Source organism: Cervus elaphus, chromosome 18 (assembly GCF_910594005.1).
Source record: "Cervus elaphus chromosome 18, mCerEla1.1, whole genome shotgun sequence".
NCBI classification, from domain to species: Eukaryota; Metazoa; Chordata; class Mammalia; order Artiodactyla; family Cervidae; genus Cervus; species Cervus elaphus.
The window spans coordinates 84356863-84380405 of NC_057832.1; the positions used below are offsets into that span (position 1 = coordinate 84356863).

The window sequence follows — 23543 nt, forward strand, 5'->3', positions numbered from 1 at the left end:
AGGGAAATGCAAATCAAGACCACAAGGAGATACCGTGTCACATCCATTAAGATGGCTTGTTGTTGTTGTTGTCATTCAGTCACTCAGTGGTGTCCAACTCTTTGTGACCCCATGGACTGCAGCACAACAGGCTTCCCTGTCCTTCACCATCTCCCAGAGCTTACTCAAACTCATGTCCATGATGTCATCCAACCATCTTGTCCTCTGTCATCCCCTTCTCCCCCTGCCTTCAATCTTTCCCAGCATCAGGGTCTTCTATGATGAGTCAGCTCTTTTCATCAGGTGGCCAAAGTATTGGAGCTTCAGCTTCTGATCCAACTCTCACAGCCATCATGACTACTGGAAAAACCACAGCTTTGACTACATGGACCTTGTCAGCAATAATGTCTCTGCTTATTAATACATTGTGTACATTGGTCACAGCTTTTCTTCCAAGGAGCAAAAGTCTACTATCCAAAAAACCCAGAAAACAAGTGTTGGTGATGATGTAGAAAGACTGGAGAAATTGGAACTCTTGTGTATTCTTAGTGTGAATGCAAAGTGGTAGAGCTGCTGTGGAAAATAGTATGATGGTTCCTCAGAAAACTAAACAGAATTACCATTTAATCCAGTTATCCTACTTCTGGATATATACCAAAAAGAATTGAAACAGGACCTCAAACAGATAGTTGTATGTCCCTGTTCCTAGCAGCATTGCTCACAATAGCCAAGAGATGAAAACAACCCAAATCAATGTCCATCAATGGATAAATAAACAAAATGTGTTATACACATACAACCAAGTATTATTTGTCCATAAAAGGGATGAAATTCTGACACGTTCTACAACATGATATACCTTGAAGCTATTTTAATTGAAATAAGCCAGCTACAAAAAGACATATAATATAATTTCCACTTATATGAGGTACCTAGAATAGGCAAATTCACAAAGACAGAAAGTAGATTTGAGAGTAACACAGGCTGGGGTTGAGGGAATGGAGAGTTATTGTTTAACGGATACAGAGATTCAGTTTGGGATCAAGAAAAACACCTGGAGACAGTGGTGATGGTTGCATATACTTAATGACATATACTTATGCCAATAAACTTGGATGGTATTATCTTCAATGGACATGAGTTGGAGCAAACTCCAGGAGATAGTGAAGGACAGGGAGGCTTGGTGTGCTGCAGTCTACGGGGTTGTAGTCAGACATGACTAAGCGACAGAAAAACAAAAACATCAAATAAACTGTATGCTTCATAATGGCTAAAACACTGTTTTATATTATGTTTCACCACAATTAAAAATTTTTAAAAATAAAAACACATTAATGAGCATCACAGAAAGCCCGGTCCCTATAATGTCATTCCACCCAGACCTTTCTTTCAGTGGAAACGAGACTTACTTTGAAGCCCAACCCCAAAGACACTGTTTCTGTTAAGCCTTTTAGGAGACCTCTGCTCTTTTATGTACCTACATACTCCATTCAAAAAAACCTTCATTTATTTGGTTACACTGGGTCTTAGCTGTGGCACAATGGATCTTTGATCTTTGTTGTAGCATGCAGGATCTTTAGTCATTGCATGCAAACTCTTATTTGTGGCATGTGGGTTCTAGTTACCAGACCAGGGAATGGAATCCGGGCCCCCTGCATTAGAGTGTGGAGTCTTAGCCACTGGACAACCAGGGAAGTCTTTACATAATTCATTTAAGAATATGCTTGGTTTCATGTTCAGAAAACTCAAAGTGGAGAAAACTTCAGGGGGTTCCTTTGTTAAAGTGAAATAAGTTAGCAATTGCTGGTCCTGATCCAGTAGCTAAGTGGTATCCGGGTTGGCATCTTTGGCAGGACACTGCCAGGAACTCTATTCATTATAGAAAGAAGGAGGAAAGGGAGTAGGCTGTGGTTCTCCTTCTTTTTTTTTTTTTTTCCACCCAAGAGAAATTTATTTTCTCATAGTTTTGGAAGCTAGAAGTCAGATCAGGATGCCAGCACACTTGGGTTCTATGAAGACTTCCCGGTTTGCAGAGAAAGTACTGTGTGCTCAGATGACCTCTTGGTGTGTTCATGTGGTAAGGAGAGAGAAAGCTCTCTGATGTCCCTTCTTTTTTAAACTTTTATTTTGTATTGGGGCACAGCTGATTAACAATGTTGTGAAAAGTTCAGATGAATAGCAAAGGGACTCCGCCAAACACATACATATACCCAGTCTCCCCCCAAACTCCCCTCCCCTCCAGGCCTGTGCTTTTCCTTTTTATCACAAAACCAGATTTCTCAGAAGCCCAACCTGCCTCCGCATGCTCCGCCCCCCTCCAACCATTCCTGCCAGACTTCCCCTATGTCTTTGCCAGGTCTGATCTCACCATCACCAATGACTGCCAGGGAGGCCTAAAAAGTCAACACTTTAGCCCTTTCATCCTTGCAGTCAGCCAGGGGAAGACAGTTGGGAAGTGCAAGCCACCCAAGGAACTATACCCACTTGTCCATCCCCCGTTACCAGCCACCATCATTCCTACTATGGCTTTTGTCTTGGGGGTCTCTCCCAGACCCCCTTAGCTGCCCCAACTGTGTGCCTGATACAGGCCTGCCAGTAGCAGAGCTCAGCGGAGAGGCCGCCCAGCTTTATGTCTGAGCAAGAGAATCAGGCAGGTTAGTTCCAATTTTGGTCCTGGTTTCCTGGCTGTGTGACCTTCTGCAACTATGAATCTTTCTATAAAATGGAAATCCTAGGACTGGCCTCACTCTTAAGACACTTAGTATATAATATGCACCCAAAAAGTGCTCACCTATTTATATTTATATTTACCTTATAAATATAAGCAGATCTGGGAGTCTCCATGTGCCAAGCACTGCGGTAAGTGAACTAGACTAGGTTTCCACACATCTTCTGAGGGCAAACTCCAGTTCAGTCTAATTGGATGTTTGACAAATGCCTAATTAAATGGCAGGGGCAAAATGAAGTAATGGATAATTAGATGGGAAGTTCAGCTGACCTGCACAAGAGGGCCAGAACACATAGGATGTTAAGGCGAAGAGTCAGGCTGCCTCGGGCTGAATCCTGGTTGTTACTCACAGGGTGACTCCTGCCATGTGGCCTGTGCCTCAGTTTCCGCATTTTCAAAGCGTTATTTGAGGATTAGTTGAATTAGTATGTGTCAAGAATTTAAAACAGTGTCAGGTCCACAGAAAGGGCTTTTATGTGTTATCTGTAACTATTACCTACTTTGTTCCAAAGACAAGACCGGTACTTGGGAAAGAGATGCAGAGTGAACCAGAGGGCATGAGACTGAATCCCGGCTCTGAAGCCAATAGGAAGCTTCATGCGGAAGGGCCACTAGGGCTCGTTTAGGAATTCTGTGGATTGGTGGAGAAGTGGAAAAGAGCCCCCATGAAGTGGGGGATGGCATGGGAACGTCTTGGTGGGTAGGGAGGAGTGAGAAAGATGAGGGTCAGTGAGGAAAACAGAGACTGAGGAGTGTTGGGTGGAGGTTGGGAGGCCTGTTGGCCCTGTGCGTAGGGCCTTAGACATCCAGTTTCCCTAGTCCTGACCCTAACTCAAACCCTCTCCAGACTTTCAGTATCCCAGTGCCCCACCTACTCCTCGGGCCAGCGGCTGAGTAATCGCTCCCCGTGGGCGGTGCGACCATTGGCCTCAGTCCGCCCACCCTGTTGTCAGCAGTGTCCACTGCAGAAGCGGGCACCCAGCGGGGTCCTGTGGTGGGAAAAAGGGCGCCAGTTCTCGAGGAGGCGAGGTGACTTCAGGACAAGCCTCACGAAGGGCCGAGGTCTCTGCGACAGTGCACACAAGCGAGCGCCCGGGTCCCTAGCCACTGACCCCGCCCCTCGTTGCCCTGCAACCTGTGGGGCGTAACCCTGCGCGTGCGCAGGGCTAAGGGGCGGGGTACGTGTCATGGCTGGGGCAGTGCACGTGCGGATTGGCTGGGGGGCGGGGCGAAGCGGGGGGCGGGCCCCGTAGTGATTAGCATAATAAAGCGCGCGGTGACTGGTGAGATACAGCAAGGGTGGGGCGAGGCGCGCGGAGTGGCGGGAGGCGGTGCGCAGCGGCGGGCGGGTCCCGCGGTGATGAGCTTGGTGGAGCGCGCGGTGATTGGTGGGATGCCTCTGTGGGCGGGGCAAGGCGCGCGGATTGGCGGGAGATGGCGCGCGGCAGGGGGCGGGGCCGCGGCGTCCGGAGAGGTGAGTGGGGTCTTGCTTCCCTGGACCTCGTGGAGCCTGGGGGGTAACTCTCTTGGTGTTCACGCGTGGCGGCGGGTTAAGCGGCATCTCGCGAGGGAAGTCTGAGCAGGGTCTTTGCTGTATCTCCCAAGACGGCCCCTGGGTGCGGGCTGGGGCCGTGGTCTGGGGCTTCAGACCGAGAGGCTCCTTTGAGATTGCGGCCGGAGTGCTGCCGCTGCTCTGCACTTTGGGGCAGAAAGTTAATTCAGATACAGTCCCGGCCCAGTATCTGTTCGGTAGGGTCAGAATTCAAGCCACTTATAGCTGTAAAAAAACGGGGTGGGGGTAGATACCGGTTTTAGTACCACATCCTGTTTAACCCATTACATGCGAACTATTATCATCCCTGCACGTCTGTATAGATTGAGCTGCTCCATGAATTGATCTTGGGACCTGCTGTGGATTTGACGTTCTTGGCACATCTCACTCAGGCTCGGGGCTGCTTTTGAAAAGTGGGCTTAAATGCTGCTACCTCTGGTCTCCTAGAGCTCTTATTCTAGTCAGAGGAGGCAGACAATAAGCTTAAAAGGTATTGTTTGTTGAAAGGTAAATGCTATGAAAAACAATAAACATTGGAGGAGCAGACATGCCAGGGGAGGGATGCAGATGGAGAAGGTTTGAGCAGACCTGAGGGAGAGGTGGCAGTGGACCATACTTGTATAGGAGGGCGGAGAGCAGTGCTCCTGGGGTGGGGGGGGGGGGGGGTGGACAGAAGGGCAGGACCAGTGGGGCAGATCTCATAGGCCACTGTAGGAACCTGGGGTTTTATTCCATGAAACGGGGGATATTTGGAGGGTTTTGAGCAGAGGAGTGACTGATGTATGTTTTGGTATTTAATCATAAGCTAATTATTAAAAAAAAATAAGCTAATTATTTTATGGTAGGCTTGTATAATAATAAAGCTGTCTTCACGCCCTGAAATGGGGCAGGTGCCAGGGAGCTGGATGGGGGCAGATGAGGAATCCCCTCATGTGAGGTGTGTGGAGTTTGAAGCCCTGATAGTCATCCAGGTAGATGTGTGGAGCGGTCAGTGGACACTTGAGCCGGGTTTCGAGAGCTCTAGGTGGGAGATGCATTCCCTAACTTGCTCCATCTCCCTTTTTGGATGCAGGTTACTGGGTGAGACGTTGGTAGCCAACACAGTAAGTTCCAGGTGCTGTTCTGGCTGTCTGCTGTGCATGTGGGCTGGGGTTGCAGGACTGCATTTGTGTTTTCACAGGGACCACCTCCTCCTTGGCTTGGACACATCGAGCAGGGCCATGTTTTCTGAGCAGGCTGCCCAGAGGGCCCACACTCTGCTGTCCCCGCCATCAGCCAGCAATGCCACTTTTGCCCGGGTGCCTGTGGTGACTTACACCAACTCCTCGCAGCCCTTCCGGCTGGGAGAGCGCAGCTTTAGCCGGCAGTATGCCCACATTTATGCCACCCGTCTCATCCAGATGAGGCCCTTCTTGGTGAGCCGGGCCCAGCAGCGCTGGGGTAAGTGATGAGGTTGGGGAAATGCTTCCGAGTTTGTTGGGTATGTATTTCCTGCCCCTTGGGGTCATCTGTCTTTCCTAATCAAGTGACCTGGACAGTGCAGACCTTTTTCTTTCTTGCCGGTTCTTCCTTGGTGATCTCTCCTGCTTTAAGTTATTCCTGGTGAAGCAGGACTCCCACCCTCCCCACCCCGCACCACATTCAACTTTCAGGTGATGCTGCATCACCCCGTTCTTAATATTTATACGTGGCTTCCAGGACTTCCTTGCTGGTCCAGTGGTTAAGACTCCACGCTTCCAATGCAGGAGGCATGGGTTCAATCCCTGGTAGGGGAATTGGAATCCCACATGCCACACGGGGAGCAAAAAATTTTAAAAAAAAGAAAAGTAGTGGTTTTCCATGAGTTTTGAATTAATCTGTTATGCCTTTAAACAGAAATTTTGTAGGTAACATTGTGTCTTACTCATTTTTATTGCCTTCCCCCCACCCCCAACTGCCACCTGGGTGGCTGGGTCTCAGCCCAGGTTGCACATTGGAAGCACTTGAAAAGCTTTGTAAAGCTCTGGCTCCCAGGTCCACTCTGTCCCATTAGATTAGCTGGGTGGTGTGTGTGTGTGCTAAGTGACTTTAGTCGTGTCTGACTCTGTGTGACCCTATGGACTGTAGCCCACCAGGTTCCTCTGTCCATGGGATTTTCCAGGCAAGAATACTGGAGTGGGTTGCCATTTCCTACCCCAGGGGATCTGCCTGACCCAGGGAGCGAACCCACATCTCCTGCATTGGTAGGCAGATTCTTTACCCCTGCACCACCTGGGAAGCTCTAGTTTTATTAATATTTTAGGCAGTAAGGAGAATACATGACCCAATCTCCTAGGTACATCATCATATTAAAGATGTTTTCCGTTTTCTTTACTTCAGGCAGAAGTATCATTCACCTTTTCTCCGCCACATAAGAAGGGTCTCCTTCCTCTGGCCTTTCTCTCGCTTTCCATGACGTCCTCAAGGACATCCTCCTCGAGCCCAAGGTCAATGTCATATCTTTTAACCTGCTGTGGTACCAGGTCTCTCTTCTCACAAAGCTGCCCAGTAACAGGAAACAGCCAGTTTATTCTGCTCACAGAGTAGGACCAGGAATTCAGACAGGGGCCCATGATAAGTGGGGCCTTGACTGGATGATGGACAGTGGGGCAGCATCCCTCACTCACCACGTGGCTTCTCCATGTGGCCGGGCTTCCTCCCCAGAGCTCAGCCCCTGGCAGAGTTCCTCTCTACTCACAAGTTTCCTGAACACCTCAAGCCCTTTCTTGCCGTCGGCTCTCCCTGCAACTGGCATGCTCCATCCCCAGGCTTCCTTCACGACCTCAGTTTAGATGTCCTGTGCCTTGAGAGGCCGCCTGGGCCACCAGGGCCTTCTCAGCATCTATTGCCTTCGCTCCCATCTGTTTGTGGCACTTGTCCCAGCAGTGGATCCCTCTTCTCCTGCTGTTGCCTCTCCCTCTGCACCGGAAGCTCAGTGAGAGCAAGGATGGGCCTTTGGGTTCACTCTCAGTGCTGGAGCCTGGCCTGGTGCCCACAGGCTGGAATGGATGGATGTCCTCCCATCAGCACTGGGGTGTGCAGTTCTGCCTGGTGCTCAGACATACATGTTGGATCTCAAGCTGTGTAGCCTTGGACATGTTACTTAATCTCTCTGTGCCTCAGTTTCCTCAGCCAGGTAGTGTGTGATAATATCTCCAGTGATGTGTTGTCGGGGGTAGAAGAGCTCCACGCTCAGGGCTGGGCACAGCTCCCTGGGGCTGAGTGAAGGCTCAGTGGACATCATGGCTTTGAGATCTGTTGTTCCCGTTGGTGTCTGGCATTCTATCTAGTGGCAGCATTCAGCTGCCCTCCCTATCTTACTCTGAATTACTCTCCTTTGCTCCCCAGGGTGTAGATCTGTGGAATGTTATTGGTTAGGGTTAGGGCAAGAAAGGCTTGTGCTGGAGAACCCGGCTAAGGAAAGGGCCGGTCCCACAAACAGCAGAAATGTATTCCCTTCCAGTTCTGGAGGCCAGGGGTCCAAAATCCAGGTGTCGGCAGCACCACGCTCCCTCTGATCCTTCTTTGCCCCTTCTAGCCTCTGGTGACTGACCCAGCACTGCTGGCCTGTGGCCGCATCCCTCTGGTCTCTGCCCCTGCACCATCTTCACACTGCTTTCTCTGCATGTCTGCCTCTCCTGCAAGGACACCTGGCATCCAGAGTCCCTCTCTCCTCCTGGGGCTGATCCTTTAGGTCCAGGGGGTCCTTGCATTTGATGTTCTCTCCCTCCTGGTGGAGACCAGGGCCCCAGGGCCACAGTGCTCAGTGAGGACTGGGCCAGTGCTTTGTGGGGAGAGGAGGGCCACCTGGTCTCTGAGCACATTCTCTTTGTGCCCCAGGCAGTGGAGTCCTAGTGAAGAAGCTATGTGAACTGCAGCCTGGGGAGAAATGCTGTGTGGTGGGGACCCTCTTCAAGGCCATGCCGCTCCAGCCCTCCATCCTACGGGAAGTCAGTGAAGAGGTAAGGCCAGCTGGCTCCCACACACCATCCCCAGAACAGTGTTCCCATCCCAGAGGGCACGATGGGGCTACCTGCCTTGGATCCAGAGAATCAAGGCTGGGCCTCTGCCCATGGGGTTGCTGGCTGCAGGGCCATCTCACTGATCCAGCACTGGAGCCTTGCTGGGCTCTGGCCTCGTGACCACTGTCATCTTTGAATTCCAGCACAACCTGCTCCCCCAGCCTCCTCGGAGCAAATACATCCACCCCGATGATGAACTGATCTTGGAAGATGAATTGCAGCGTATCAAACTGGAGGGCACCATCGACGTGTCAAAGCTGGTCACAGGTGGGGAGTAGGGAGGGGGTGGCCTGTGCATCTGGGTGCTGGCTCACACTTGCATTCTTGGAGCAATGAGTTTGGGTTCAGGGAGAGGGTTAGACTATGGTAGCATGTTGGGTGGTAGCCTCTCGGAGGATCCTCCCAGACCTGACCCTGCTGCTCCCCAGGAACGGTCCTGGCTGTGCTGGGCTCTGCGGGAGATGACGGAAAGTTCCTGGTGGAGGACCACTGCTTTGCAGGGCTTGCCCCTCAGAAGCCTACACACCCCCTCGACACAGACAGGTGAGGATCAGGGGCCCAGGGTCTGGGCAGTGGTCCAGGGGAGTCACAGTCACTGCCTCTATCCCCCCGCTTCCTTGTGATGGTGAGGAGCCCCACCAGTAGCTCCAAACAGCCCTCTTGGGAGACCCCCTTGCTTTCCCAGCACCCAAGAGGACCCTGACTTCTCTGGCAGGTTTGTGCTGCTGGTGTCTGGTCTGGGCCTGGGTGGAGGCGGGGGCGAGAGCCTGCTGGGCACCCAGCTGCTGGTGGACGTGGTGACAGGGCAGCTTGGGGATGAAGGGGAGCAGTGCAGCGCCGCCCACGTCTCCCGGGTCATCCTTGCCGGGAACCTCCTCAGCCACAACACACAGAGCAGAGATTCCATCAACAAGGTATGGCACCTACCTGCCTGCATTCAAGCCCTGCTTTCCCCACGGAGGGCTGGGGATGGGGTCTTGCAGGTCTGATGACCCAGGAATCTCTGGTGCTTGGGGACCCAGCCTCGTTCGCAAACCTCCCTTCTGAGGGCAGCATGGGGCCAGAGGCCCAGAACTCTTACTGTCCCCCTAAAAGTGGGGCTTCGCTCTGCTCTCAGCCCTCCTGGCAGGGGCTCTGAGTGTCCCTTTGATCTAAGTCTCCCTTGGGACCTGACAGCCTGTGTATGGACTTCTACTCCCAGGCCAAGTACTTGACCAAGAAAACCCAGGCCGCCAGCGTGGAGGCCGTCAAGATGCTAGACGAGATCCTCCTGCAGCTGAGCGTGAGTGAGCTGGGCCAGGCCAGCACCCAGGACCAGGAGTCTCTGGTGGTGCAGTTGGGCACTGGAAGGCGGGCAGGGGAAGCAGACTCCAACGGGGTGACTGTGGAGGGCGCTGGGCCCCACAAGCTCCCCTGCTCCTGTGCCCTCCAGGCCTCCGTGCCCGTGGACGTGATGCCGGGCGAATTTGACCCAACAAACTACACGCTTCCCCAGCAGCCCCTGCACCCCTGCATGTTCCCTCTGGCCACTGCCTACTCCACGCTCCAGCTGGTCACCAACCCCTACCAAGCCACCATCGATGGAGTCAGGTAGCCCCACTCCAGCCTGATTCCTGGCCTTTTGCGTTGGTGACACCAAGAGGGGAGGATGGCACCCAGGGCTGCAAGAAAGCCCACCTGGGATTGGGCTCTTTCTCAAGGCGGGCTTGGGAACCTGCCATGAGGGCGCCAGGCCAGCAACTGTGGGAGGAGCACAGATGGTGGCCGCCCCAGGGAAGGGTCAGCCGAGCCTTGACTTGCAGATTCCTGGGGACGTCGGGACAGAACGTGAGTGACATCTTCCGATACAGCAGCATGGAGGACCACTTGGAGATCCTGGAGTGGACGCTACAAGTCCGGCACATCAGCCCCACAGCCCCTGACACCCTAGGTAACGGGGCTTAGACACGTGAGGTGGGAGCAAAGGATCGGGAAAGACCAAAGGGGCTCCAAGGATGCTCAGAGGGTTCCCAGCATGGATTTGCACCCACCAGCCTTGCTGTGACCTGTCTGAGGAAAAGCCCCGAAGCCTGACCTTTGTTTTGAGAGCTACTCTGGAATCTTATCTCTGTTTATGGCCAAGGCCCTGCTTAGGGCTGAAGGCCATGGGAGCATATTGGGAGCTTGAGCCAGTCAAGAGTCCTGCACCCTGCCACACTGCCCGAGAAGGACAGAAGCAGCAGCAGCACAACACGTTGCCCTGCCTCTGGGGTCACGTGGCCAAGTCTGGAGGGATTTTTGTTGTGACAGCTGCAGGGTCTCGTGTGTGAGATGGCGCTCCATGTCCTACATGGGACGGCCCTACCCCGAATGTGCAGGTGTCTCCTGTGTGAGGCTGAGAAGTCCCACTCTCAGCTGTACCTCCTCCTCCTCCAGGTTGTTACCCTTTCTATAAAACCGACCCATTTATCTTTCCGGAGTGCCCTCACGTCTACTTTTGTGGCAACACCCCCAGTTTTGGCTCCAAAATCATCCAAGGTAAGTTCTGGGGGCCCCAGGCCTGGGCTGTCACGAGGGACATGCTCTCAGCTGGGGCCAAGGCTCACAGAGAAGGCCTGTGTTGGGGTGTCCAGGCCCCCATGGGGTGGACAGGCCAGGCTTTGCAAGGGCTGAGATTGTCCTTGCCCAGAGCTCATCCTGGTCAGTGTGGCTCTAGCTTTGGACCTTTACAGTGTTCTTGGCCCTTTTTCATTTCTGGTCTCAAGGAGCTTCTGTGGTCAGTGCTCCATGGTATTGATGGCAGGAGGTGGGGGAGGGCTCCTGTTTACCTCTTGTGACTTCCCTTTGAGACAGGGCTCACCCAGAACCTAAGATGGGCTCCCACCTGGCTTCTTTGCAGGCCCCGAAGACCAGACAGTGTTGTTGGTGGCTGTCCCAGACTTCAGCACCACCCAGACTGCCTGTCTCGTGAATCTGCGCAGCCTGGCCTGCCAGCCCATCAGCTTCTCAGGCTTCGGGGCAGAGGACGAAGACCTGGGAGGTCTGGGTCCCTGACTCACAAAGGCAGCCTTGTCCAGAGCAGCCCTGGCCATTCTTTCCCTGTGGCGTCAGCACCATGACAGCTTTGGCTCTGTAAATAAAGCCTAACTATTTACTGGTATTGAGCTGAGCAGTCCCTGTGCGGGGCCGGGACACTCCTGTGGAAGGAGCCTCCCTCCTCCTCCCCTCTCCCGGCTGGTCAGGATGGCAAGTGGTCAGTGATACATCTGCCAGTGAGCTTGGTTTATTGGTGTGGCCTGGGCAAGTGGTTGAGAAGTCTGCCCCGGGACTTGCTCGTCCGGCCCCATCCCAGCCCTGCAGCGGAGCAGCAGGTGATCCTGGCTCTTAGGTCTCTATCATTCATGCCCCCTCCTGGCAGAACCCACACCGCGGGGGGGCCTTCCCTGTGCTGATGGCCGCGGAGCTGCCCAAGGCAGTGTGACTACTGGTAGAAGCTCGCGTGTTGGCAGACCTGTTCTCAGAAGTCCCCAAAGTTTACTGTGTAGGTCTCAACTGTAGTGAAGGGGAAGTCCGGGCCTGTGACCATCTCTCCCTCCTCCTCCCCTTCCTCCTCCTCAGGCCCCAGCTCTGTCCCAAACTCCGTCACCACCTCCGTGTAGGTCTCTGTCTCCGTCTCCGTCTCCGTCTCCGACTCCTCCCAATTGACTGTGGTCTCTGGTAGAAACTGCCAAGGCCCCAGCGTAGAACTTGGGGTTGGGGAGGGGGCAAGGTCGGCGGTGGGAAGCAGTGTTGGGGTGGTGGGGGGCGACGTGGGGGCGGTGGCCGGGCTCGTGGTGGCGTTGAGGCGTCGGAGCCGCATCTGTTCGCGCATGCGCAGCCGATACTGCAGGCGGCGGCGTTGCATGCGCCTCTGCTGGGGGGTCATGGGGCGCGATGGGTCGATGTGTGGGATGGGGCGATTCCCGTTCATGGCCATGATCTCACGGATGCGCTTCCAGTTGGAGCGAGCCAAGATGAAATTGCACTGAGTGGCCCCGATGTCATAATCCACGTTGCAGGTCTTCGAGCTTGGGGTGTAGCCCTCTGCATGGGCTGTCACGCGGTACTCACCAGGGTTCAGGATGCGCCAGTAATCACCACCACTGGCTGCAGAGGGAGGACGGGTTTGGCTACCTGGGAGTCCCCCCTCCCTCCCAGGCCCCAGCTCTGTCTGAGAAACCCACAGTCCCTCCAGCCCTCCCTCTGTCTGGTCGGGATCCAGAGGAGCAGGGACTTCAGGGCAGGACAAGCCAGGCTTGCTTTGTCAAGGGCATGCACAGGTTTGGCCCCCCATCCTGGGAAGTGGAGTACAGTTGTACACTTGTGTACCTGTTTTCACTCCATGGTTAATGCCACTCACGGAGATGGTGGCATTGGCTATCGGGATGCCTTGTTCGTCTGTCACAACCCCCTTGATGCCACGGTGAACCTGCAGGGAGGAGGCAAGGTGGTGTCTACATGGAGACCCCACAGGGCCTGCTATTCCCCTGTCCCATCCACGAGGTCCCCCAGCCCTTCACCAGCCTCTCCCCAAATGCTGCCCCACCCCTCTGCCAGTCCTCATGGTGGCCCTCACACCTGCTCCATGAAGGTGAGCAGAGCTTCCTTGTTGTTCTCCCACTCTCGGGGCAGCTCGCTCTCATGAGGGAACTTATCGCAGCCCAGGTAGATGGAGAGCTCCAGGCAGTTGGTGTGCAGGTAGCTGAAGTCGTTGATAGCTGGGCAGGGAGGACACAGAGCCGCAGTCACCCCTGCCCATGCCAAATGCCCCACCACAGACCCTCCCAGGCCAACTCACTCCCAGAGCGGGGTTTCCACTTGGCCCCATTGACGATGCCCATGCCGCCAGTGTAGTCCTGTGCCTGGCACCCTCCCCGGTAGGGCTCGGTCATGGTGAGGTGGGTAGAGGCGAAGGAGATGGCCAGCCAGCGGAAGATGGCGTGGTCTGGGGTCTCCTGGGCCTCAGATGCCTCTTCTTCATCCTCTCCCCGGGCAGCCGCCATGGCTGCAGCCAGAAGCTGCTCCTGGCTGGGTGTGCGGGCCATATCGTAGGGGTAGGACACAAGCCGCTCGCCACCATTCAGGTTTGCCCCCAGCACGAAGGGGTTCTTCTCCATCCAGGCAATGATGGCCCGAACTTCCGTGGATACCTGGGGGTGGCCAGGGGGAGAGGTCTGGTCCACAGCCTCCATCACCTGCCCTGCAGACCCCGCAGCAGAACTCACATCCCCTTAGCCCCTCAGAGCCCCTGCAGTCTCAGCACAACCCAGCAGTCTCCCTTAACCCACCCCAAGTCCCGAGCTCCACCCGGACCCCAGGTCTAGGTTGCTCCCCCAGGCCCTGTTGGCCAGGCTGTGGCCTCACCGTGGCGTCTGGAGAGAGGTAGCGTTCGGGGATGGGCAGGTTATTGTTGGGCACCCGGTAGGGGACCCACTTCCTCTCCTCGGCTCCCCAGAGCACAGAGTTGAGATCCGGGAAGTCCTCATAGATGTCAAAGCCCTCCTCGGTCCACAAACCCAGTGCCCAGTTCCCAAACTCTGAGCCCTGGGGAAGCCAGGAGAGAGGGGGTCAGCATCAGCAGCCCACTCCCAGCCCTGCCCCACCCAGGCTCCGCCCTGACCCCCTTGCCTCCACTCACCATCTGCGCTGCCACCTCGTAGCCGTCAGGGTTCAGCGAGGGCACCAGGTGGATGCGCGTGTCGTGCACCAGGCTGCGCACGCGTGGGTTCCCATCGCGGTATTCACGGCACAGGTATTGCATGAGTAGGAGCAGCAGCTCTCGGCCCAGCACCTCATTGCCGTGGATGCCAGCTGTGTAGCGGAACTCGGGCTCCCCTGTGAGGGTAGGAACCTCAGCAACCAGCCAGCCTCCTGAGGCCTGAGGCCCAGGGGATCTGAGGGAGGACGCAAAGGGGCCTCATTCCCAGGAGACTGGGAGTGGCTGAGGCTTGCAGGGCCAAGGAGGGGCTCCAAAGACAGGTGGGAGGTGGTGAGCCGGCAACATCAACAGCGCAGGCTCAACTGCAGTACCAAGGCCTTGCCTCTATCTGTTGGGCTTGGGGAGGACCAGGCTTCCAGGGGGTCCAGGGGGCTGTGCGGGCCCTCACCCAGCTCGTGATCCCCAGGATTGTCCGAGATCTCCATGGCGTAGATCTTGAGCCCTCGCGAGCTCTTCCCCAGGCTGTATGTGCGGGTGATCGTGGGGCACTGCTCATTCACCACCTTCATCAGCTGGGTGCCAGAAAAGACAGGGCATTACACAGCCCACCCCCCTGCCCCCAACCCACCCCCAGTGACCACGCCTTTCCCACGGCCCCATCTGTTCTGTGGGGAAGCACCCGTTAGCCCTAAGCCCAGCCCCTGGACAGGACCCCAGCCTCAGGACAAGCACCCCACCTGCCGCATGTCCTTGTAGTTGTGGTGCCGAAAGTCCAGGTCGTCGGTGGTCACCACCTCATTCTGTGTGTAGTAGCTGTGGACAGCTGCAGAAGTGGCAGGCGGGCAGGACCTTGAGCAGTCCACCTGCCAGCCCAGCCCAGGTCGCCCCAGCCACCCGTCCGTGCCCCTGCCAGCCCCAGGCACTCACGGGACACGGGGCACCCCAGCACCTCCAGGCGCATGCACAGGCTGCCGTTCCAAGTGAGTGGGTAGATGCGGATGAAACGGGCCACTACTGGTTCCGGGAGCTCGCTCAGCACGGGCGTGTCCTTGTCCACGTTCCCATGGAAGGTCTGGGGAGAGGCAGGCCTCAGAGCAGCCCCCAACCCCAGCTGAGACCCACCTGTGGCCCAGGAGGGTAGAGCCAAGGGCTCGGGTGCCCACCATTTCCTCGTAGCCGTTGGTGTACATCACCCATGTCTGGCTGTCGTTGCTGAAGCCCACGAAGAAGGAGGTCACAAAGTCGTCACTGGGGGGCAGATGGCGGTCAGGGCAAGGCTGCTCTCCCCACCCCAGGCTAAGGCCCAGGCCTTCGGGCAGCCTGAGCCCCCTCTTCTGGGCCCAAGAACCCAGAGCTAGCACATGTGGGGCTAGCTGGGGATCAGGAGAGGCTGCCATGCCTGCTGCACGCCTGAGGGTGGTTGCTTTGCTTATCTGGACTCAGGGAGCTGACCGGCCACACCCAAGGAGCCAGGGTGGGGGCCCTCGAGAGCCCACTGGAAGGTTCTGAACGGGACTCGGAGCCACGTCTGGAGCCACCCACCCCCACCAAGTGCCTGTGAGCCTGGCGGACGTACTGGATGCTGGAGTCGCGGCCCTGGGTGATGACGCCTGTGAACTTGGTGGTCCTTCTCGTGTCTACCTCGATCCACTGGGTCTGGGAGTCATCCTCAGCACACCACGCCCCATCGTAGTAGTCGTCCTCAGTGTCGCCGGCCTGTCAGGGACAGCAGGGAGGCTGAGCGGGCAGGGAGCCCCTATGCAGCGGGGAGACGGGCCCATCCTGACACCCACCTGCATGTTGAGCCGGCCCCGCTGTGCGCCCAGGCCGTGGCGCAGCATGGAGGAGGCCCGGATCTGGTTGTCCTCAATGCGGTGCGACTCCATCCCGATGGGGGGGCACTCTGGAGACACGGCACCCCAGGCTAGTGGCCCATTGGCTTCATCCCTCCATCGGTCCCTCCCTTCACTAAACCCAGAATGGAGGAGCCCAGTACCCACTTCTCCTCACATCAGGGGGTGCTAGTTAGGGCAGCTCCACCCCATCCCATACTTCCCCTCCTTGGGCCTCAGCTTCCACCTCCGGGGAATGTGCTGAGGATGCCGGGTGCCAAGGGGCCATGAGGCCTACATGAAATCACAGGGACGGCCACCCCAGGGCCTGACCCATCACAGGCATTGTCTGTATCAGGGCCATCTGCACACCAGCCTTGTGCCCCAAGCTGTCCTTGGGGTCAGGCCCAGGGCAGACACTCCAGGGTCTCTCCCTTTTGCATCACTAAGAGCAGGAGAGAGTTCTGGAGGCCTAGAGTGCCATCAGGAAATCTGGGTTTGGGACCCACATGTGGCCTTGGATGGGTCACTTCTCCCATCATGCTTACCCAGCTGCTATTGCCCCACCCCACAGCCCTCATACCCACCCTACAGCCCCCATACATACCCACATCCCCCAGCACACCCCGTCCCCACATCCATCCTGCAACCCCTCCAATCCCCCTGTCCTTATACACCCTAGCCTCTACACCCCTCACTCACTGATTTTCTCTGCTGGAGCCCACTCCTCCTCCGACTCCTCACCCTTCCGGGGTCCTGGGGAGCAACAAAGGGAGGAGGCAGTGATAAGGGTCCCAGAGCATCTGGGAGTCTGGCTGGCCTCTCACAAGGACCCAGGCTGTGTAGGCCCAGCCCCCAGCGCCCAGAGACACACCTTTGGGGTCCTTGCCCTTCTCCACAGTCCATTTGTCATCCGTCTCCTCCTCCTTGGGGCTGCTGCCCTCCTTTTTGGGTTTCTCTGAAGGATGGAAGGTGAGAGGGTCCTGTTGGCTTAGCCTCGGAGTTCAGGGGGCAGGTGTTGTGGGGGTCAGGCCTGCCCTGGGGGCCGGCCCGGGGGTGGGGACAGTCTGGGTCCACTCACTCAGCTCTTCTTTCTCTTCATCTGTTTCCAGGCCAGTGTCGGGCTTCTGGGGCTTGGGAGGCCGGAAGTAATAGTCCACTGTGGGGAGGGAGAGCCCTGATGAGAGGGTCTGGGGCTGGTCCCAGGACCCCACCCCAGGAGCTCCCAGGTTCACAGGAGCCCAGTGGGCAAGACAGGAGGGGAATGGAGTCCGAAGGGACCATGCAGGAGGGAGAGGAAGGCAGCAGCTTTGAAGGGATGGAAGTCCCGAGGGGTGAGGGGCGGCTAGGACGGGAGCTCAGGAGGGTCAGAGAGTGACGCCCACGGAGCTTAGGAAGAATAGGCCAGAACCGAGGGCAATGGGGAAGAGCTAAATTCAGGAGCCAGGAAGATCCAGCCTGACGGAGGAGATCAGTTGAGGGCAGGCAGGTTGGAGGGGTGGCGGGGGCAGTGGGGTTGGTGAGGTCACTGCCACCAAGCTGGAGATACAGGCAGCTTGGCCCTGGGATGCAGCTGTGGCGGACGGGGGGCCGTGGGCACTCACTGTCATCATAGTTAGGGATCACGTAGCCATCCTCATAGTCGGGGAGCAGCGGGGGTGGCAGGGGCTTCAGAGGCGGCGGCTCTGTGGAGGTGGGAGGCAGGGGTGGGCCAGAGTCCCTTCTCCTGGCACCCCCACCCCAAGTCTGCCCACATCCTACCGATCTTCTCCTCTGGGGCCTCAGAGCCCCGCCCAGGCGGCTCAGCCTTCTCCTCAGGGCGCTCAGGCCAGGGCCTCTCTGGCCTTCTCCTGCTGGGGGGCGGCCTGGGCTGCTTCTGCCGGCGGATGTATTCAACTAGGGGAGAGGGTGGACTCTGAGCCGGGCCAAGGTCAGGGAAGGTGGGGCCTCCAAGTGGACTATCGTAAACCCGGGCCAGGCGTCGGGATCTAGCCGGGGAGGCAGGGCAGGCGGGCCTCCCAGACGGCGGATCCTACTCACAGTCCTCGTAGTCCTCCCGCTCTATCTGGTCGTTGTAGTCCAGCGTGGGCTGCTCCGTCTCCTCCTCCAGCTCTGGGGGAAAGTGCTTGTGGCCACCTCGTGGAAGATACTCCCCGATGCCCCCACCCAGCCCCACCCTGGAAACCCAGCAGGCCAGGGTGATTGGTCCTGTGAGGCCAGGCAGCTGGTGCCCACTCACCAGGCTGGTGATCCACGTCGGTCTCTTCTCCTGGACCCCCCCAGGGATCTGGGAGGGGTCCACCTGCAACACAGACCCCAGGGGGGTGTGGATGGGAGGCCTGCCCTGACCACTGGCTCCACAGCGAGGCTCCACAAGATCTGGGCCCTGCTGACACCCTCTGAACAGCTCACTCCCAGGGAGGCCTGGGCTGCTCCGGCCCTTCGCACCCTGCTGGCACTTCTGGAGGGACAGAGAGCTAGATGGCTTTCTGGGGAATCCAGGCACCGCTGTCTGGGAGGACCTGCTGCCCCAGCAGAGGGGCACCCTGTAGGCTCACAGCCCAGTAACACGGGCAGGTGGCTCTTGGGGGGGCTCAAGGGTCAGAGCCCAGGATGGTGGAGAGCTAGCCCCACCCACAAGGCCACCAAGCACTCCCTCCCCAGGGAAGGAGTGGTACTGAGGGAGCCTCAGCTGAATTGTGTTCGTGACAACAATGAGGCCCCAGCGCCCATCGGGTCTGAGGGTCTGCAAGAGGCAGGGACTCAGGAACCTGCCCTTACCACCACCCCTCTGCAGCCCAGCAGGTCAGAGCCCCCGAACCCCAGAAGAGCTGAGTACACACCTCCCTCCTGGGGTAGTTCCTCGTGGTCGGGGCTGAGGAGTGGGGGCAGTGGCCATTGCGGGCTTTCAGAGGGGGTTGGGGTGGGGAGTTTCTTCCCAGCTAGCGGCCTCTTGGTGGCCTTGGGGGGCTTCTCCTTGGGCTTCTTGGTGGCCTTGGGGGGCTTTTCCTTGGGGGGCTTCTCCTTGGGCTGCTTCTCCTTGGGCTTCTTGGTGGCTTTGGGTGGCTTTTCCTTGGGCTTCTTGGTGGCCTTGGGGGGCTTCTCCTTGGGTGGCTTCTCCTTGGGTTTCTTAGGAGGCCTAGAGGACCCCTCTGGGGGCTGCTTGGTCGCCTTGGGGCCTTTGTCCTTCTTCCCTTTCTTCCCTTTGTCTTTGGCTTTTCCGGGAGGCGCTGTTCAAGATGCAGATTCAGGTCAAATCAATGAAGAGCCCCCTCTATGCCCCAGGTATCCCCCGCAAGGTGCCCACAACCTGGGCAAAGGGGCTGTTGGTAGTTCTGTGTTTCCTAAATCAAGGAAACTGAGACGTTAAGCCACTTGTGGTCATGGAAGAGCTGGGGTTGGAACCCAGGCTTTCTGTCTGCGAGACGTGCTGTTGCCACCACACATTGACCTGGGTGGCTCAGCTTCTCAGGAGCAGGCCCTCACCCTCCCATCTGCCCCAGGAGCACCTCACAATCAACTCTTTCTCCACACAGCCCCTTGGTCAGTCAGGGCCCACTATTCTGCACTGGTCATGGAAACAGCAGAGGGTGACTAAGTCATCCAGGCCTGAAGGAGCACCCAGTCTGAAGGGGGAGGCAGTCTCGTTCCTCTCACACAAAGTAAAGGGCATGGGCCTGGGGCCTCCCTGGAGCTAGAAAAGCTTCACTGAATAGGGATACGCATGCACGATCCCCTGTCCAGGACTAAGGAGTCTGGGGTAGGTTGGAAGCCATAACTACAGGGTATCCTGGGGCCATGCAGAGGACAGAGGGACAGGCAAGTACTGCAGCTGCTTGCCCATCTCAGAGTCCGGCGGGGGGGGGGGGGGGGGGGGGGGAGTGCAGGGAGCAAGGGCAGGGCCTGGGGTTGCCTGTAGGAATCTTCCAGGACCCTAAGCAAATGCCGCTGAAAATGTAATGGGGTTGTGGGGGCCACATGACTGAAATACAGCCAGGAGAAATAGAGCTGCCCCAGCAGCAAGAAAGAGGCCAGGACAGCAATCCTGGAATAGACAGGGGTGCTGAGATGGGTTCCAGAACCCGTCCCCCAGGGGTGGGGGAGGAGCCAGGAAAGATCTAGAGCAGGACAAAGGGGAGGGGCCGCTGACCTCAGGAATGATGGATGGTGCCTTGGAAGTCGCCTGGGAGAGAGATCAGCAAGACCCTTGCCCACCCTCCAGAAGGTCATGATAAACAGCTAAGATTTATTGACAACTGATTATATAAGAGGCACTGGGCTAAATAAATGCTTTGGTGATGTATCACCTCATTTAATCCTCACAATAACCTGAGACCACTGCCCCGCTGCTCCTGGAAGCCTTGAGGAGACAGGAGGTCTTCTGCACCCCTTCCCCTGCCTCTACTCCTGGAGCAGGAGGCCAGGCAGCAGAGGGCTGCGGATCCTTCCCAGGGAAGGCTGGAGGCTGGGTCTCTGGCAATGGTGTGGCACGGACAGTGTGTGCCACCATCAGGCTGAGTGGCCCCACTGAGACAGCAGGGCCCTTCACCTTCACACCGCCCTGGGGAGGGGGCTGCCAAGTCCCCTGTTAGCGCGAGTCTAGTCCCTCCAGGGGTTTGGGGGCTGTGCAACAGGGACTGGGAGGACCCAATCCACTGGGCAGTGGACCTGCTGGATGTGTCTCCAACCTCAGGGCTACCAGCCAGCGCTGACCTTTGCCTGGCACACTGTCCCGCCAGACATGTGGGCTTTCTTGTGCCTTACGGAGCCATTCCTCAGGCTGGGCAGACTGGACATCGGCCAAACCCTACCGAGGCCCGCCATTCTCACCTGTGGCGCAGGCTGTCCCGGCGGCCCCCCATCACGCCAAGGGCCACCCCTACCCAAAGCTCTTACCCTCTTCGGCCACCCCCGGACGCGCCCCCGGCTTGCCCCCTGTCTGGGCTTTGCGGGCGGGAAGGGTGGGTTCAGGGGGCGGTGGGGCGTCCACGTCGTCCTCCCGGGGCTCGGACTCCAGCTCGGACAGGAAGCCCTCGAGGAACTCCTCGATCTCGTCGTCGGTCAGCACCGTCTGCGGGCGCCCCCCGGGGCACAGCGCCAGCAGCACCAGGAGGCAGCCGAGCAGGGGCGCCCGGAGCAGGGCCGCCATGGTCACAGCACACACTGGGAGGCAGGGGCGCTGGGGAGGGGGCTCCGGGGGAGAGGTGCGGGGAGGGGGTCGGGGAGGGGCGGGCAGGGGGCTTCGGAGCGGCCGGGGCGGGGCGGGGGGTGTTGCTCGGGGAGGGGTGGGGGGTGATTCGGGGAGGGGCGGGTGGGAGGATCAGGGGTGGGTAGGGGACTCAGGCATGCGGCGCGGGGGTGCTCCGGGCCAGGCAGTGACTCAGGGGTCGGTGGGGGCTCAGGGATGGTCAGGGGGTTCCAAGGCGCTGGCGGCGGCTGGGAGCTCAGGTCCCGCGTGGCGCGCTCCCGCGCGGACCGCCTTCTCCAAAGCGCCAGTGGCGGCCGGGGCGGGGGCGCCGGGGCTTCCGGAGCCGGCTCTCCCCACCCGGGGGGAAGGAGGAGGAGGAGGAGGAGCCGGGCGTGGACGGAGGGGCTGCGGGGGGGCTGAGCAGTCCAGGCGCAGCGCGCGCTTGGCACTTCCCGAAGTGGGAACTGCGGGCGGTGTCCCGGACCTGGGTCCCGCGCCCAGGAAGGACGGCCCCCGGGGAAGGAGGGCTGGAGAGATTGTGAGGTCCTGAGGGTGCTGGTGGGAGGGCCCCGACGCCCCTGCCCCGTTCTGTCTGCAGTACCACCTCCAAGCCAGATGAGAAATGGAGTCGGTGCCCCAGGGATGCCCCTCCAGAGCCTGCTGGAGGTGAGCAGGAACCCTGAGAGCAGAGCCAAGCCATGGACTCTGGCCTCGAGGACCTTACCCCCTCTACAGACCCGCGGGAGAGTCCCAACCCATCCTTTCCTCTCTCTGGAGTCTTCAGTCAGACATCCAGCTAACCCCCCAGGTCCATGAGACCGCTATGCTGGCCCTCAGGGAGACACCACACTTTGGGAATTCACTCTAGCCAGGGACAGGTGCAAAACTGCCCTGAGGACGGGCTAACTGCTCTGTTGGAAGTAGGATCCCCCATTTAAGATTGCCTCTCCCTTCCGAGGATACTGACTTACAAGGACAAGTTTGGAGGGGGGTCAGAGATGGAGCAAGGAGGGAGGAGATGCCTTTCACATTTTATTAAATTGTATGGTCATTCATAGGAATGAGCTGTCAGGGGCATGGAGGGACTCAGCCCTGACACAGCAATCTCTATACAGATTCAGGGAGTTTTTGCCCTCTCCTGCACTCCGAGCAACAGAGGGAGGCATCCCAGATTAAGAACCCTAGAAAGGAGGCAGGAGGCAGGAGATAAGACACTACCCCTGAGGACATGCATCAGCTGAGAGAGTTGGTGGGTGCCTTCAACACAACCAAGCTGTGTGCTGGAACCTGCCGTGGGAACAGATCACTCAGCACCCGAATAGGAGCCACGGATGTTTTCAGGCAGACCCCATCCCCTATAGTTTCTTTTACTGTTTCCTTGGTGAACATTGCTTCACCTCTAGGAATACACTGTTTTCCCCAACAGCTGACATCCCAACAAGGACAAACAGGCATTCTTCTCCTTCCTCTTACCAGATCCCAGTCTTTTAAAACTGTTTACTGTACCTCCCTCTATCACATTGATGGGGGGGTGGAGGGCGGGCGGTAGTGTCTGTGGGGTTGTGGTACATGGATCGGGTAGTCAGAGACTCCCAGATCGATTAGTAATGTCTGCCATGGGCGCCATGTGCTGCCATGTGTGCCTGGTATTTCCATATGGCTTCTCAAAGGGCAGATGTTGGCTGGCCCCAGATGGGCATGACACCTAAGGCCAGAGCTCCCAGAACAGTCCTCCTTGATGGGATGAGGAAGCAATAAAAGTATACCTGGAGCCTATGGGCCAAGTTTAGCAGCACTCAGCCCTGAACCAACGCTGTCTGTCTCAGGAGGCCCTGAGATGACGAACAGGAGGCAGCCGAGGAGTGCTGTGAGGGCTGCTGACTCAGCCCCGACCTGGGGGCAGGGGCAGGACCCAGGGGGCTCTGCCTTCTCTCACCTCTTTCTTTCAAGGCCCTTCCTTCACTCCCAGCTCCTGTCACTTCCCTGAGGAGACCAAGGCCGCCCACCTGGGCTCTCGGAGCATGCCTCACCCCCACCCCAGTCAGGCCTCCTTGTCCCTGTGCTGTCCATGCCCTGCTGTCCTGGCAGCAGTAGGATGAAGCAAGCTCTTACCCATAAATGTCCTCTGCGAGCCTCTGAATCATCATTCTCAAAACTTCTGCCTTGGAATTTGTTCTGTGGCCCCCAGTTGAGTGTGTCAAGTAGGAAGGCCCAAGGCTCGGGGGAGGGGGCAGCTCTAGCACGTCACTTCCCTGGGAACAGCTCCCAAGTTCAGCTGGCTCACACATGGATCAGATTTGAGCTCCACACCCTCTGCCAGGGAAAATAAAAGCCATAAGAAAATTAAAAAAGAAATAGAAACTTTTCCTCAGTCACGGTGAGTCACCAACGGGAACATGAGCAAGGACTTGTGGGAAGCTGGGCCCTGAAGTGGGGTGGGCAGGGGGCTGGGGGCCATCCCTGCCTGCCTTGAGGGTCTGAGCAGGTGAGGGGGTGGTGGCTGATGTCCCTGCCAAGCCCGTATCTCCCCTCAGGGAGCAGGGCTGG

At 57.6% G+C, this 23543-nt stretch overlaps 3 protein-coding genes across 8 annotated transcripts; 1 reads left to right on the forward strand and 2 right to left on the reverse strand.

The window, feature by feature from the left end:
• Positions 1-4049: 4049 nt before the first annotated feature.
• POLD2 (DNA polymerase delta 2, accessory subunit) lies at positions 4050-11438 on the forward strand. Of its 5 annotated transcripts, XM_043872115.1 has the most exons (12): positions 4257-4456; positions 4583-4749; positions 5440-5699; positions 8118-8239; positions 8443-8566; positions 8728-8842; positions 9015-9213; positions 9501-9581; positions 9732-9889; positions 10102-10229; positions 10715-10816; positions 11178-11438. In XM_043872115.1, exons 3-12 carry the CDS (start codon positions 5480-5482, stop codon positions 11330-11332), a joined length of 1404 nt encoding a protein of 467 aa, XP_043728050.1. In that variant the 5' UTR covers positions 4257-4456; positions 4583-4749; positions 5440-5479; the 3' UTR covers positions 11333-11438. The 5 variants fall into 5 exon arrangements, with proteins under 5 accessions (XP_043728048.1, XP_043728052.1, XP_043728049.1 ...); XM_043872113.1 differs by lacking the exons at positions 4257-4456; positions 4583-4749 and adding an exon at positions 4050-4181; XM_043872117.1 differs by lacking the exons at positions 4257-4456; positions 4583-4749 and adding an exon at positions 4205-4224.
• A 101-nt stretch (positions 11439-11539) lies between these two features.
• AEBP1 (AE binding protein 1) lies at positions 11540-21045 on the reverse strand. Its single transcript, XM_043872112.1, has 21 exons — positions 20705-21045; positions 18652-19038; positions 18048-18110; positions 17849-17920; positions 17570-17704; positions 17413-17493; positions 16890-16967; positions 16683-16766; positions 16511-16564; positions 15770-15879; positions 15553-15692; positions 15140-15224; positions 14904-15048; positions 14714-14799; positions 14425-14548; positions 13956-14152; positions 13682-13861; positions 13116-13467; positions 12896-13035; positions 12647-12746; positions 11540-12424 (listed from the first exon to the last, which is right to left on the reverse strand). The coding sequence occupies exons 1-21, from the start codon at positions 20955-20957 to the stop codon at positions 11796-11798; spliced, it is 3495 nt and encodes a 1164-aa protein (XP_043728047.1). The 5' UTR covers positions 20958-21045; the 3' UTR covers positions 11540-11795.
• A 33-nt stretch (positions 21046-21078) lies between these two features.
• Positions 21079-23284, reverse strand: LOC122674076 (translation initiation factor IF-2-like). Of its 2 annotated transcripts, none has more exons than XM_043872119.1 (2): positions 23109-23284; positions 21079-21656 (listed from the first exon to the last, which is right to left on the reverse strand). In XM_043872119.1, the coding sequence occupies exons 1-2, from the start codon at positions 23110-23112 to the stop codon at positions 21253-21255; spliced, it is 408 nt and encodes a 135-aa protein (XP_043728054.1). In that variant the 5' UTR covers positions 23113-23284; the 3' UTR covers positions 21079-21252. The 2 variants fall into 2 exon arrangements, with proteins under 2 accessions (XP_043728054.1, XP_043728055.1); XM_043872120.1 differs by having other exon boundaries at positions 21080-21653; positions 23109-23283.
• Between the last annotated feature and the right edge of the window lie 259 nt (positions 23285-23543).